We start from the raw sequence: 15,571 nt of genomic DNA on the forward strand, positions 1-15,571 counted from the left end.
TTTGGTCAGTGGAAGAAGACAGAGTGTGCTTGTAGTATCGTGATTTCGTTCCGAGGTTTGTCTTAACAACATGAGAGCTCAGTAGATTAGGCTAATTAAAAAAAATATCGCTTTCATTCTAATAGGGCTAGCGCAATTAGGAGAAAAGTTGAATGTGCGGAGACTTTGCGGGCAAATGCGAGAAAAAAAAGGTAAAAAAGGGTTAAATAAATAGGTCTTCAAACGACAAGCTCAAACCGTCTGCCAGCCGTGCGACGGCTTTTAATTGCAGATTTTGCGCCTGGCGAAGCTACTACCGCACCGCCAGCAAAGATCATCCCACCTCCTGCCACCACACTCTGCATCCACGTTTGCTGAGGAATTGCGTCCGTTGCAGTAAAAACTCGCACCAAGAAGCGTCGCCACGTGCGTAATGCGGCATCACTAAACGCCGTCCGCCGGATTCGTAGATCCGTAATTTGTTGCTGGTACGCTGTCCGGAGGTCCGACACTACCAGCAGTTACCATCAATCCCCCTAGGACCTCAACAACACCGTCGGCGCTAGAAAGCGCGAAACCGCCGCGTCAGTACCGAACGGCACTCGTCGTATTTGGAGCAAGCAGCGCGGCACCAGCAGTCGTCGAAGTTTGATGGTGTGAGTGCGCATCGAAAGCCGCAGCGTGAGATGGTCAGCGAATAGACAGACTGTGAGTAAACGCCTAAATTCCCTGCGCAGGGTAAGCAAAAGCTTGAGCAAAGGTAGAGATTGTAGCTAGTACAAAAATTTCCACCCGCACATGCTAGGGCTTTGAACCGGTATTAGAAATGTAGGATTAGCAAAATAAGTGTAGTTTTGGAATAAATGTAAAAATAAGATTGTGTGTCCCCTAAGCGAATGTTTAAGTGATTTGAAGTGATATTTCGATAGATGTCTCGTTGAAGGGTCTCATGTTTCGCGTTCATTCCTTGTAGTTTTTTTTGTTGTTTACTCCGGGTTGGACTGCTCGGGAAAACAGTCCCCACTCTGGTTTTAGAAGCTGGCTTATTGTTTGGTTGTTTTTTGGGACTCTGCCAGTGATGAGAACCACGAGTTGGTGCAAATTTTCGATTAATTAGTTGCGGACTCTTTGCGTATTGTTTGGTGTCGTCCCGCGAGACGGAGTACCCTTCGGCTTTTGCGTCTGCCGTTTCGTTTTCCCCAAATTTTAAATAAAACTAACTCGCCCTGAGGTTGGGTTTCTGGTCGGGCAACCTTGAACGTGACAAGCGGTCATCGTAAGAGGTGGCGCTTAAATCGCTTGTTCAGTGATCCGGGAAAACGCTATAGCAGACAGATACGTAGGTACGTTTGGCACGCTCTACAATCTCGCACTCGTTCGTTCACAATCCTCGCGTACTCATTCTCGTCGTACAGGGGCAGGCTTAACAACAATACAATGTTGACAACAGACGTAAGTAAAGGCCGCATGAGCGTTGGCAAAATAAAAAAGTCGGTAAAGCAGAGCGTATAAAAGCTACAGAAATAATCAGGGCGTATAAAAGCTACAGAAATAATCAGGGCGTAATACGTGCGAATTTTAAATTCGAGCTAATTGCATTATACTTACGAAAATTTCTGTTATTGTTCCATGATATGATTTTAGTGAGCTTATATAAATGTTAGAAAATCATTCAGACTCTACATGTTTGTTAAAAATGAAATTAAACCGAAGGGGCCTAGCAACAAAATGATTTTGTTGCACATAAAGTTGAATTAAGCCCTTTTTAATAATCTTAGTTTTACAGTCCAGAATGCTTTTTCCCTTAATTATTTCAATGTACAACAATAATTCGATAGATATGCTTTAATAATAAGCATAAAACCAGTTTGTTTACATTTTGCTGTAACGCTCTTCTGTAAAATTGACCTAGATATCTGATTACAGTATTTTCAGGTAGAAATTTATCTCTCAGGGGTGCATAGCGTGGTTTGTTTAATAATAGTTCGGTGAGTTTTGAGTTGCATAGTCAAGTAGCTTTTTTTACGGCGAGAAAACATTTGTCTACTCGCCTACTACATCTTGCGAATCATTTATTTCTCTCGCGTCATTCACATCAAGATCTTTATCGTTAAAGCTGCATTGGTGATTGTGTTCAAATCAGGTATCTGCTACGACGCCATGATTTCTATGCCAACATCTAAAACATTGCGTTAGGGTCGATCCACAATAAACAGAATCAATTTCATTCGACACAATTTTGTGATAGTCGAGTTCGTTTAATTTGTTGGTGCACCATGGTTTAAAGTTTTTGTTATTCACCGACATGTCCAAAACAACACTGTCTAAAAATTGAGTCATGCCGTACGGTATCTGATTAGTGAAAATCGAGCTTCGAGCAAAACAAGCAGAACAATTTGAACTGTCAGTGGGGCTCATAATTTGTGTGCCCGCTGAGATGTTGACTTATATCAGTTCAATATAAATGGGATCCCGAGCAAATACTCATGGGTTCAACCACCACATAGCCCCTTGAAAAGACCTTAAGCATGGTCCGTGCCAAAATTCACAACCATCAAGACACCATAAAATGGTCTCAATAACCCATAAATATACCAACATATGGTATTTTATATGGGATCTACCGGACCATGGTGATGGTGTTTTCATGGGTTGAACCCATTTCCAACACCCATGATAAACCCCATGAGCATGGGGGTATTATGGGTTTTTGGTTTGCTCGGGATAGGGGTGCCTTATACGTGGTTCAAATGTTCTTTTTGCTCTTCTCATATAAAGAAAGGCTATGCAATCACTGTAAAAATCGACTTTTGAACCGAGGCACGGAGGGCCGAGTTTCATATACCATTCGACTCAGTTCGTCGAGATAGGAAAATGTCTGTGTATGTATATGTGTGTATGTGGGGGTGTGTTTTATTTAAACTCACACAATTTTCTCAGAGATGGCTGAACCGATTCACACAAACTTAGTATCAAATAAAAGGTATAAAGATCCCATAAGCTGCTATTGAATTTTTAGCTCTGATCCGATCCGACTTCCGGTTCCGGAGTTACGGGTTGAAGAGTGTGGTCAGCCAGCAAATTACCATATAAATTGGCAACACCATGATGTCTAAATGATGTAACACGTATTAGAACAAGTGCAACATTACTTGGATTTGCAGGTCTAGATCAGCTATGACCAATCAAAGTAGCTTTGACCTCATTGGCCACCTATGACGGTTCTTGATGTCCCCGGGGGTCTCACCAAGATTCTTAAACTAATATCACACCTATTTCCTAGCGAATTCTCAATCGATTTTTACAAACTTGATTTCAAATGAAATTCATTTCATTCGGTTCATACTTGTGGTTCTGGTGGTATAGGTTGGTTAGTAAGGTCACACTGGAATTTCCCATATAAACCGTTACAATTGTAATACCTCATAGGTTAAAAATCTATTGAAATGGTCATCAAATTACTTCGCAGATCTAGATCACTGATTGCAAATCAAACATTCTTTAAATACATTGTCCACTGTCAACAATTCCGGAAGTTCTGCATTCCGGGTATATTCCGTAATTGAAGTCACATCGATTCTTAGGTGATCACTGAACCGATTTTCTCAAACCAAGTCTCAAATGGAAGATATAATATTCAGTTGGATGTAGCATGTAGCTTTCCAAGCATTAGGAAATGTGATTTGAATTTAAGTTAGCAATCACAATTTGGAGTCCGCTTAATATATATATATATATATATATATATATATATATATATATATATATATATATATATGTATATATATATATATATATATATATATATATAAATATATATATATATATATATATATATATATATATATATATATATATATATATATATATATATATATATATATATATATATATATATATATATATATATATATATATATATATATATATATATATATATATATATATATATATATATATATATATATATATATATATATATATATATATATATATATATATATATATATATATATATATATATATATATATATATATATATATATATATATATATATATATATATATATATATATATATATATATATATATATATATATATATATATATATATATATATATATATATATATATATATATATATATATATATATATATATATTAGGTACTAGCTTAGATACATCGTCTAACTAGACACCCAGTTGGTGCTAGTTACTGACGAGGAGAATGCGAAACACTAAAACAAAAACCGTGCTTTAAAAATGTTCTTACTGTAGGGAGAAAAGCTAACATAAGACTTTTAATAGGAGTACTATTGAAAGTTTTTATTATCCAGTCCACAATGTCCGAGAGTTTGATTATTGCAGTGTCGCGATTATTCTCGAATTGAAACAGAGGAACACTTGGGGTTTTTGATGTTCCGGGAAGTGCTGGGAACTCCTTCTTTGAGTTTAATCCTCCGAGACCAGAAGCTACTCGCTTCGGTTTGGTTGCAACACTTCCAATAGATGTCACTTTATGAGCCCCATCAAAGTATCCCTATTCTGGCCTTTACAAGGACCTTTAGGAGAGGAAATGTTCCTCCTCTTCCTATAACCTCTAGGCACCCCAGTAGATGTTCCCTTTTGTGGGTCATCAGCCTCGCCCTTGTCAGGAGGTAAGTGAGCATAGATGTTTGTTGAGGATGGTGGCGTAGCTTTATTTAGCATTTCTGCGAAAGAACGTTCGTTGCGTAGTTTGTACGCGGAACATGCCGAGATATCATGCAGAATCTTTGCACAGTAAAAACACTTCTCAGAATTCTTATTGCACGAATCATCTACCGCATTTTCCACAGTGGGCCTTATTGCTACAATGGGTGGCTGTGTGACCCAATTGTTTACATTTTGTGCAATTCATGACCCGCGATACAAACAGACGCATATACAGACGAACCTTGTGCAAGAGGGCATAATTCGGTAAAGCGGTACCCGATAAGGGTTTGATTTTTGAACCATCTCCGCAACCACTACTGAGCGTTTGCGCTTGCACTCATGTACTTTCACTGAAACGGCCAACCCCGTACTGATGCAGATCCTCGCATGTCAAACTCTCATCGGTGACAACGCCTTCAAACTGTACTTTTACTGCTGGAATATACACATAATAGTCCTTCGTAAAGTGCTCGTAGTAAGCAATATCGTTTGCCTGCTTTGAATTAGTCAACACGACCCTGACCCTGTCTGCGCGGACCTATCTTATTTCGGTCATAGCCGAGAACCGATAGATTCAGCGATTTTGTTCTGGGCCGAAAGAAGACCACAAAGGGACCGGTCGAGAGCTCTAGATATTGTTTGGGTCGGGGGAGAGCCTTGGGAGTCGATTCGGCGTCCATTGGGCTATCCGGGGAGAGAGCCATCGACACTGTCGGCGCACGGGGTTAGCACCCGCGCAGACGGGAATAAACCGTAAATGTGTCAAAAGAGATTTCACTTATCTGTAAATTTGTTTCCCGTGACGCACCAGTCCAGCTTATATAGCTGGCTATTGTTCAATCCTCACTGTGCGAACAAATGGCTGAGGTATGCGGCCTAACGGTTAACACACCCACAAAAGTCCAAACCTCGAGAGGCAGAGAATGTGCAGATAACCTTGAACGCGGATTAGCACTATTATTTGTCTTACACATACGGACTAGAGAAAAACACTTGCTTCTCGATAGAGCGCTCGTAAACGAATGATATAGGATTATTTCTCAACATGTAAAGAGCAGTGAACCTACGGTCACTCTATTCAGTTGAATCTTAAGAGAGATTGAGAATTTGGTATCAATCACAATTCTTTGTGAGAACAAAACAGACAATACTCTGGTTGATATTGCTTTTATACTTGTAGATCAAAGAGAAGAGACAACAACATGTTTCTTGCTCTTCTTAATTTTCACTATACTAGGCCCTGCCGATAATCTTGGGGGCAACAAGCGACCATCGTTGCCAAATTCCTTTTGCATGCTTTTCACAATTGCTGAAAATATTTATCACACCATAGGTTGGGATAGCGCAAAATTCGTGAAAAGCGTTAGAAAGATTTCACACATAAACGCATAAGAATCTATGTAAATAGATTACGTCAAACAGCCTTTGATGAACGAGGACGATGCGCCAATTAGAGGTGTGCCCCGATAAAAATATTGTTATCAACGGTGTTGGTGCGATTTCGACCGACGGCATATCGGCGTGACGCCAATCGCTAAAATCGGTGGCGTAGCGGCAGTTCAATACGGCGTGGGATATTGTTTGATTAGGATGGGAAGTAGAAACGACATCTTGCTCAATCTTATCATGTTGGCTGCTGTATCAGCGTGTTTCAAGACGAAGCCGAGCGGTATCATCAGCCTTCAGCATAACACAGTAGTCATCCGGAAATTAATTATATTTGAGGAAATACAAATCAAATAAATATTTTATATAAGTGATTGAGTGTTTGATGTTTGAACCGCCAACAAGGAAACGAATGGAATATCAAACTCACTCAGTAAATTCGTACCACCGGAGCCGAATATTTTGTAAATATTTTTATATAGTAATCTTAAGTTGCTATAAGGTGATTGCTTGTAATGTGTAAGTCTTCAATTTTTTATTTCTTGTTCTTCTGTACAGTTTACCGTTACGAAAATTTGGTTTTACTCCTTCAACCAAATTTTCGTAAAATAAGCTGGGGTGTTATGTAACGATCACGTGTATCAGATTTTAAAATAGCTTCCTATTCAGTAACTCCCGTGCCCTGCTGTAAATATAGGTTGTTCACTTCTTCCATCTCCTGTGATGAAGAATGAATACCGGGCGGCTAGAACAAATCTCGAGTACTTTTTCAAATGGACGTAAGTAACATTGAGAGCCTCTCTTTGTTTACTTTCTCTTTCGTTTATTACGACGTCATTACAACACTTTGTACTAATTTTCCAGTACATATCGAAAGCCGACGGTTTTTACTACAATATTATGCAAAGAGTAGAGTAGTAAATGTTGAAATGGCCGAGTAATGAACAGAAGAGAAAGACCTCAAAGAGAATCTCTCATTGTTACTTACGTCCATTTGAAAAAGTACTCGAGAAATGTTCTGCTTGCGTGCAAGCCAAACGACGTTTCTCTCCATGTCGTTTCCTCTTTGCTATAGCGCGGACGTTGAACTTATAGGCGATCCGAGGTGCCGACTTATTTGTCATGTTCTTGTTTCCCCAACTGTTGGACCCGAAGATCACTAAAAATTGGGTGGATGAAATAGTTAGATGCAAATACTAAAGGAGAAACATTAGACGATGACGATGTATGTATAACTAGTGCTAATTTGGGTACTAGCTTAGATACATCGTCTAACTAGACACCCAGTTGGTGCTAGTTACTGACGAGCAGAATCCGAAACACTAAAACAAAAACCGTACTTCATATAAGGTATGTGTCCTTATGCACAAAAAATTTGGAATCGTCCAAAATTTTCCCATTTGGGAATTTGCATAATTTCAGGCGTTTGGGTCTTCAAACCATAAGACAGTTTCGGTTCATATTCTTCGTCGGCAAACAGAACTTCTGTGCTTACTATCGAGACATCACTCGGTATAAGCCAGTTGTTTAGTGTTCACGCAAGACGTGTGACTTTTTGGATTTTAGTGTCTAACTAGTGCTAATTTGGGTACTAGCTTAGATACATCGTCTAACTAGACACCCAGTTGGTGCTAGTTACTGACGAGGAGAATCCGAAACACTGAAACAAAAACCGTACTTTATGTAAGGTATGTGTCCTTATGCACAAAAAATTTGGAATCGTCCAAAATTTTCCCATTTGGGAATTTGCATTTTTAAAGCTGTTGACTGCGAAATGGCCCCTCCTTTCAGCGATTGTATCCTTCGATGGCTAATTCATCGAGCGAGGTCACGGATTTGATCACTGATCTACAGTGAAATTGCAGAAGTATCATCCCAAAAATAGATTTTTTCAAATTTTTAATAAATAGCTTGAGATGCGATGCATTCGCTCTATGTGAAACTTGGTTAACTTCTGATATAAACCCAAACTTCCACGATTTTAATATTATTCGCTTGGATTAAAATACCCCTACGGAGGAGTAGTTTTGGGGATCAAAAAGTGCTATTTCTTCCACAGAATTAACCTTCCCTCGATACCAGGCATTGAAATTGTCGCATGTCATGTAAAAATCAAAGGCGAAGATCTTTGCATAGCTTCCATATATATTCCCCCCAACATCGCGATTGGGCACCGCCGGCTACATGACATCATAGAATCCCTGCCCGCACCGAGACTAGTTTTAGGAGACTTTAACTCTCACGGTACGGAATGGGGTTGCTTTTATGATGATAACCGTTCTTCTTTAATTCACAATATTTGCGAAAACTTCAATATGACAGTTCTAAAAACGGGTGAAATGACACGGATCCCTCCCCCTAAGTGCAATAGATTTATCCCTTTGTTCGACGTAGCTACAGTTAGATTGCGCGTGGAAGGTAATCCCTGATCCCCACGCGATATCTGACAACATCGAATCTACCCAAGAACTTCCTCCGGAGGAAGAGTACAGCTTTTTGGCTGGCTTGATTCTCGACAGAAACGCGAATGAAGAGTTTGATGAAGGTCAAGAAATGTAGTTACTTGCGCCGGTTCATTGACGGAGTAACGAGAGAAACATCGATTAGCACTCTATGGGGCACGGCCCGGCGTTTGCGGAACCGAAACAGTACCAACGAGAGCGTGGAATATTCAACCCGTTGGATATTCGATTTTGCCAAGAAGGTTTGTCCGGATTCCGCTCCGGCACAGAAGATCTACCGCGCCGCGTCCCCTCATGATAATGCGAACGAAACACCTTTTTCGATGCTGGAGTTCTCACTTGCTCTCGTGTCGTGTAACAATAAAGCCCCAGGGCCAGAGAGAATCAAATTCAACTTGTTGAAGAATCTGCCAGACTCTGCCAAGAGAAGCTAATTGAACTTCCCGGATAGAATTTTACAATAGCATTTACCCTACAAACAATCATAAAACAATAAATATTATAGTTATTACTTTCAACAGTGTTCGATGCCAAGTTCTCACAGTTAATTTCATGTAACAATAAATTTCACTGTTCAGAAAAAATAACTGATACAGTGCATTCACATTAAATTTTACTGTTTTGTAAATATGTATAGAGAAAAATTGATTTTTAATGTTAAGAGACATAACCACCCCCCTTTTTCACTGTAAAAATCTATTTTACATTGAAATTTACTGTAAAAACGTTATAGTTTATTGTTTTTGTATTGTAGCACAACACTAAAACTCACTGTATATAATTGTAAAATTACTGTACTGTCACAGTGAAAATCATGGTTTTGTTACTGTACATTCAAGTTTCTTGAGACTAACATTGTCCCACACGATTGGAGACAGGTGAAGGTCATCGCCATCCAAAAACCAGGAAAACCAGTCTCCGACCACAATTCGTATCGACTGATCGCAATGCTGTCCTGTATTCGGAAGTTGTTCGAGAAAATGATCCTATCTCGTTTCGTCAATTGTCTCGACAATTGGGTTGAAGCAAATGGCTTACTGTCAGATACATAATTAGGCTTTCGCAAAGACAAAGGGACGAACGATTGTTTTGCGTTGCTCTCAACCGAAATTCAAATGGCCTATACTAGCAAAGAGCATATGACATTAGTGTTCCTAGATATAAAGAGGGCTTTTTATTCAGTTTTTATCAACATTCTTTCAGAGATGATTCACCAGCATGGCCTTTCAGCGACTTTTAACAACTTTTTACTAAACTTGTTGTCGGAAAAGCACATGCATTTTTTGCATGGTGATTTATCGACATCACGATTTAGTTACATGGGCCTTCCCCAGGGCTTATGTCTAAGCCCTCTGTTATACAATTTCTATGTCAACGACATTGATGAATGTCTTGACAATTCTTGCACGTTAAAGCAACTTGCAGACGATGGCGTGGTTTCTGTAACGGGACCTAAAGCTGTTGATCTACAAGGAGCGTTACAGAATACCTTGGACAATTTGTCTGCTTGGGCTATTAAGCTGGGTATCGAATTCTCCACGGAGGAAACAGAGCTAGTTGTATTTTATAGGAAGCGTGAACCAGCACAATTACAGCTTCTATTAATGGGTCGAACTATAGCTCAGGTCTTCACAGTAAAATATATAGGGGTCTGGTTCGATTCGAAAGGTACTTGGGGATGCCACATTAGGTATCTGAAACAGAAATGCCAACAAAGGATTAACTTTCTCCGTACAATAACCGGAACATGGTGGGGTGCCCACCCAGGAGACCTAATTATCAATAATTTCGGTCCGGCGCGAACATACATATTATCAAACTCGAAAGAATTCAGTATCGTTGTTTGCGCATCGTCTTAGAGTTCATGCAGTCGACCCATACGATGAGTCTCGAGGTCCTGTCGGGCGTTCTCCCTCTGAAATATTGTTTTGGGACCTCTCATATCGATTACTCATTCGATGCGATATCTTGAACCCGGTGGTGATTGAAAATTTCGAAAGGCTTGTTGAGTTAAATTCTCAGATTCATTTCATGTCACTGCACTTTGATTACTTGGTGCAGAATATTAATCCTTCTTCTTACAATCCCAACCGTGTGCATTTCATAAATACTTCTGATTCTACTGTTTTCTTCGACACATCCGTGAAAGACGAGATTAGTGGAATTCCGGACCACATACGCCCACAAGTGGTTCCAAACATTTTTTATAAAAAAATCCGAGAAGTCGACTGCTCTAAGATGTTTTATACTGACGGATCAAACTTCGAAGGGTCCACTGCCTTCGGTATTTTCAATCAAAAGTTCACCGCCTCTTACAAACTCAGTGACCCTGTTTTAGTTTACGCCGCAGAACTAGCTGCTATTCAGTATACCCTTGGGATCAACGAAACATTACCCGCAGACCATAACTTCATCGTTTCGGATAGCCTCAGTTCCATTGACGCTATTCGTTCGATGAAACATGGAAAGCACTTCTCGTATTTTTTGGGGAAAAGACGGGAGCTACTGAGTGCTTTATCTGACAAATCTTTCCAGATTACCTTGGTGTGGGTCCCTTCTCATTGCCCCATTCTGGACAATGAGAAGGCGGACTCCTTAGCTAAGGTGGGTGCCCTAGAAGGTGACGTTTATGAAAGACCAATTTGCTTCAGCGAATATTTCAGTATTACTCATCAGAGAACCCTCGAAAGTTGGCAAAACTCGTGGAGCAAATGGGGAGCTAGGAAGGTGGCTACATACGATAATCCCCAAGGTATCGATGAAACCTTGGTTCAAAGGGATGGATGTGGGTCGTGACTTCAATCGTGTGATGTCCCGACTCATGGCGAACCATTACACGCACATCTCCGGCGTATTGGGCTCGTGAATAGTGGAATCTGCACTTGTGGCGACGACTATCATGACATCGAGCACATTGTCTGGGCGTGCCAGGTCTCGGTTAATGGATACTCTGCGGGCCCGAGGAAGAGCAACCAACGTCCCGCTTCGAGATGTGCTGGCAAGCCGCTATCTCCTCTATATGTCCCTCGTGTACACCTTCGTAAAATCATCAATATACAAATTTAACTGCCCCTTCTTATTTCTTATAATTCTCAGAAACGCTCTCTTCCACCCGTTCCATACACCCACGAAGGTTTGATGCGACTCCAAGGCGACACAAATCATCTGTCGAATGAGCCGACAAATACGGGACCTGCAGAACGAACATCACACGCGCAACTCGAAGTGTTGCCGATCCACATCTGAGCCGTACTACGAAATCTCAACCTCTCTCGCCTTGAGGAGGACCACCCAGTGTTCCAGTACATGATTTTTCCTGATGAAGGCCACCCGAGTCTGTAATCTATGCCGTTGATCTCCCAATGCCTGAAACTGAAAGTTTATAATTTTCTCCCCCTGTCATCGTTGTCCATCCTCTCTTCCCTGACCCTTATACCCCGAAGTATACCCCTACCCCCCACCCCCCTTCGCTCCAAATATCTTTCCGAAACATTTAGCTCTTCTTGTCTCTTCTTGCTTTAACTATTATATTACATAATCTCGTTGAAAATGCCCAACTCTATTACCACATAAAACTAACTCTAATTAATCTCCCCGAATCTTTACAAAATTCAATCACGCCCTCTAGTTATTCCTACTTTTAATATAAAATAATATAATATAAATATAAAAATTATTGCTCCAATAATCTCACTGTTTAAAATTTTAAACCATATTGCCATAAAAAATGAATGACCCCCTAATCTTACGAAAATTAAATCTTTTTTAGTTTCATTGAAAAATCAATATGTAATCTTCTAGTTTTAAGTAATTTATAATGTAAAACAAAACAAAATTGTCACCGACGGGTATGTTTCTATTACTTTTGGGTAAAATTCTATTATCATTTTGGATTCCAGATGCCTATAGTTCCGGTCAATGCCCAGATCCCAAAGCCGGAACAGATCTCGGGTCCAGATTAGCCCATGGATCTGAACTAGTTTAGTATGGGTCAGTACCAGTTTCAGGAACCGGACCAGTTCTCGGACTTCTTTCCGCACCTGAGCATTACTCAGACCGTAGGTCTTGCTCTCCATACAGGGCGGGAAGGACTGTTTATATTTTGTGCACTGGCTACCTTGTTGTTGATGTCCGGATAGAAAAGCTATTTCAACTCAACACGGCACGAAACATCCCACCACTATAACAACTTGGTTTTTAATTAGACTGTGTTTTTAAAAGCTGGCCGAGTTTGAGCAGATCTGGAAATACGAAAACGTGTTGTGTAGTGAGACACGAAACCCTTCTTCACATTATATTTGCTTTCGCTGATGCATAATATATTGACAAGTGAAATGATACACACTTTAGGAACATCCGAAGCGTTTATATGTATTGTATAAGAATTGATGAAACGCGAAGGACCTCATATTTCATATGAGTGCGACAGAGAGAGAGAATTTGAATGTGTTGATATTGCCGTTTACAGGTTTTTTTTCTTGGTATCTTTTTTAGTATTAAGCGTCTTGCTGTGAGAGAATTTTTTGTTATTGCCGTAAAGGTATTACGGCCTAGTTTTGGGTGAATACACTAGTGTTTGTCTCCAATATGAAAATAACTACACATTTGGCACCACATTATATTACAGTTACTTTGAATGTTCCACTGTTTAAAGTAATACTCACCACTCCACTTTGAGCGCTGTTTTACATTCTTTGATGATTTTCCCTTTATTTCCATCGAAACCGTATCAAAACACTGAACTTCTCAACACAATTGATTGAAGATTCCTCCGGTATTGACCTATTTAGGCAACACGTTATCGAATAGTGCGTTTCGAAAAGTTTACAACTGTCCAAGTAACGATAAGATAGTAGTAGCGGAGAGGAACAATTCGCTGCAATTCCGATTATGCGTGAATTCTTACGTCGCAGAATAAACTCACTTTAACCACTCGGTATCCTTATCTCATCGTTTATCGGCATCTGTTTCAATGTCGATTTAAAATAAACTGTAGAAAGATTGGATGCAGAACAATATAGAAACACATTTATACCACACTCGCGAGAACCGATCAATACGCGCGCCAGGAAATAAATGAGATTATTCGCGCTCAACTTGCTGATTTATGAGCAAACCTCTCAATTCAAGTGATTGATAACGATTCATTCATTTTAATCAGTGAAAGGCATTTGTTGACATAATGTTTTGTATTTTTGTAAGTAGCCTACATCCAATAACCTGCTTTATCAGATTTACACGTTTCTTCTAATAACCTTACACCTTTGTGTCTGGGTCAGAGGTGTACGTATAGCGGAATATCTAAAAAAATCAAATATTGCCGAATTTAGCCCTATTCGGAAAACCACAATATAGGCGTCGGCTCTCTAGGTTATTCCAGAAAATGAATTTTAACAATAATACTATTAGCGCCTTTCCACAAAATTTAACGCACGTTCGATCGTCATGGTAAGAATGCCTACTATAACCCAGTCAAAAAGGGCAAGTTGCTGGCTAACGGGGGGCTATTAGCCAACTCGGATGCGCTAATTGCCATACAATTTGCCAGCAATTTGCTGGCAATTAGGGGGCTATTTTAAATGCAACATTTGGGCGATTTACCGCCGTCATTTTTTTGCCGCTCTACCTGCCCTTAAATCGCCCCCAAATCGCCCAGGGAACGCGCCATTTAATCGCCCTTAATTGCCTGATATGAAAATTAAAAATAATAATTATTTTCGGATTCACTATCTACTCACATAAATTTATCAGTACACTAGGTAATCACCACCAGACTAAAGGAAGAATCGATGGTGAAATTCGTATTGCACACCAAAACTTACCACAATCTGACTTTCATTTAGACTTTAGGTCCGAGATCTTGTTCCACTATACTTACACACGATTCCACAATTTCCCACATTCGTTGGCTAAATTAAGTGCACTAAACAAACTAAATACAAGCGGAAACACGCCAATTGTTAAAAAAAAACAATTTTAAACTTAAGCCAAACATGAACCGCCATGTTTGAAAAACGCAAAAAACAACCAAGTCCATTTCAGCCGCCAGAAAATTTGTCTAAGTATTGAAATTGCCTTTAAATCGCATTCGCAAATTGCATTTGTTCCTAGGGGCAATTAGCACAGGCGAGTTGAGCCAAACGTCAAACTTTTTAAATCGCCTGACCATGTTCGTCCGCATTTTTTTGGCAGGGAAGGATCGAACGTGCGTGGATAAAACCTGTTTCAATCCACCTAGTGGTGCAATTGTGCCTTTCTCATTTGTCCAAACTACGATTCCATGGCTGGTTGTGGTGGTATGGTGGAAAGGTATATATGTAATATTCAGTACGATTTGCACATTCATACAATGGATCCACGATCTTGAGATGCTATGTGTTGTAAGTGCGGGTTCACACACTCGACCCAAACTAGCTCAATAAATTCTCTCAGGGTCGGCAACCGCCTGGGAGGGACTCAAACAACCCGAAACTTACCCTGTTGCAAAGCGGATTTATCGAGAGACGTCTGTGGATGGAGAATACTGACTCTGAATGAAAAAAGGAATGTACATAATTTACAGATTTATTTTTCGATCCGGATAATCGATTCACTGCTGTCCGTCGAACGTTGGGGCCCATTATTGACGGCGGAGAGGGAGGGTAGTTGAGCATACCTGATTACTCTGCAGATGTGACGACTTACCGGCCAGTAGCTGGTGTTGGTCGACTAGGCCGTCAATAGTTGATTTCGCCCCGTAGAATCACTGTTACCAAAACTGTGAAGGATGCGCGTCGATGCTCTCGTTTGGTGGTGACGAGGTGTGCATGCCATGCCGTGTTATGTTGCAGATATCGGAGGGGAACTCGGGGGTCTTGGATCCGCTTCCGAGCGCCTAAGCGTTCCTTTAAACTGGGTCCGTTGTCCAAGTCCTGTCGTCCTGACGGTGGCGTTGTCCCGATTAGGGATAATGTCGGGTTGGTTCTCAGACAAGGCTGTCTTCGCAACCCCTTCACCACTTTTATGACTATGCGTACGACACAAAGAAAGACTAGTACGCTGCTGCACACG

General features: G+C 40.2%; 1 protein-coding gene across 3 annotated transcripts in view; it reads right to left on the minus strand.

Moving 5' to 3' along the window:
• LOC131692030 (scavenger receptor class B member 1) overlaps window positions 1-13,577 on the minus strand; it is a 247,130-nt gene extending 233,553 nt beyond the window's left edge. For 2 of the 3 annotated variants that reach the window (XM_058978858.1, XM_058978857.1), the window contains exon 1: window positions 13,186-13,577. In XM_058978858.1, coding sequence (XP_058834841.1) covers window positions 13,186-13,240 — 55 coding nt within the window. In that variant the 5' untranslated portion in view covers window positions 13,241-13,577. The remainder of the gene's footprint in view (window positions 1-13,185) is intronic. The other variant, XM_058978859.1, reaches the window with a different exon arrangement.
• Between the last annotated feature and the right edge of the window lie 1,994 nt (window positions 13,578-15,571).

This window comes from Topomyia yanbarensis, chromosome 3 (genome assembly GCF_030247195.1).
Source record: "Topomyia yanbarensis strain Yona2022 chromosome 3, ASM3024719v1, whole genome shotgun sequence".
Classification (NCBI taxonomy): domain Eukaryota; kingdom Metazoa; phylum Arthropoda; class Insecta; order Diptera; family Culicidae; genus Topomyia; species Topomyia yanbarensis.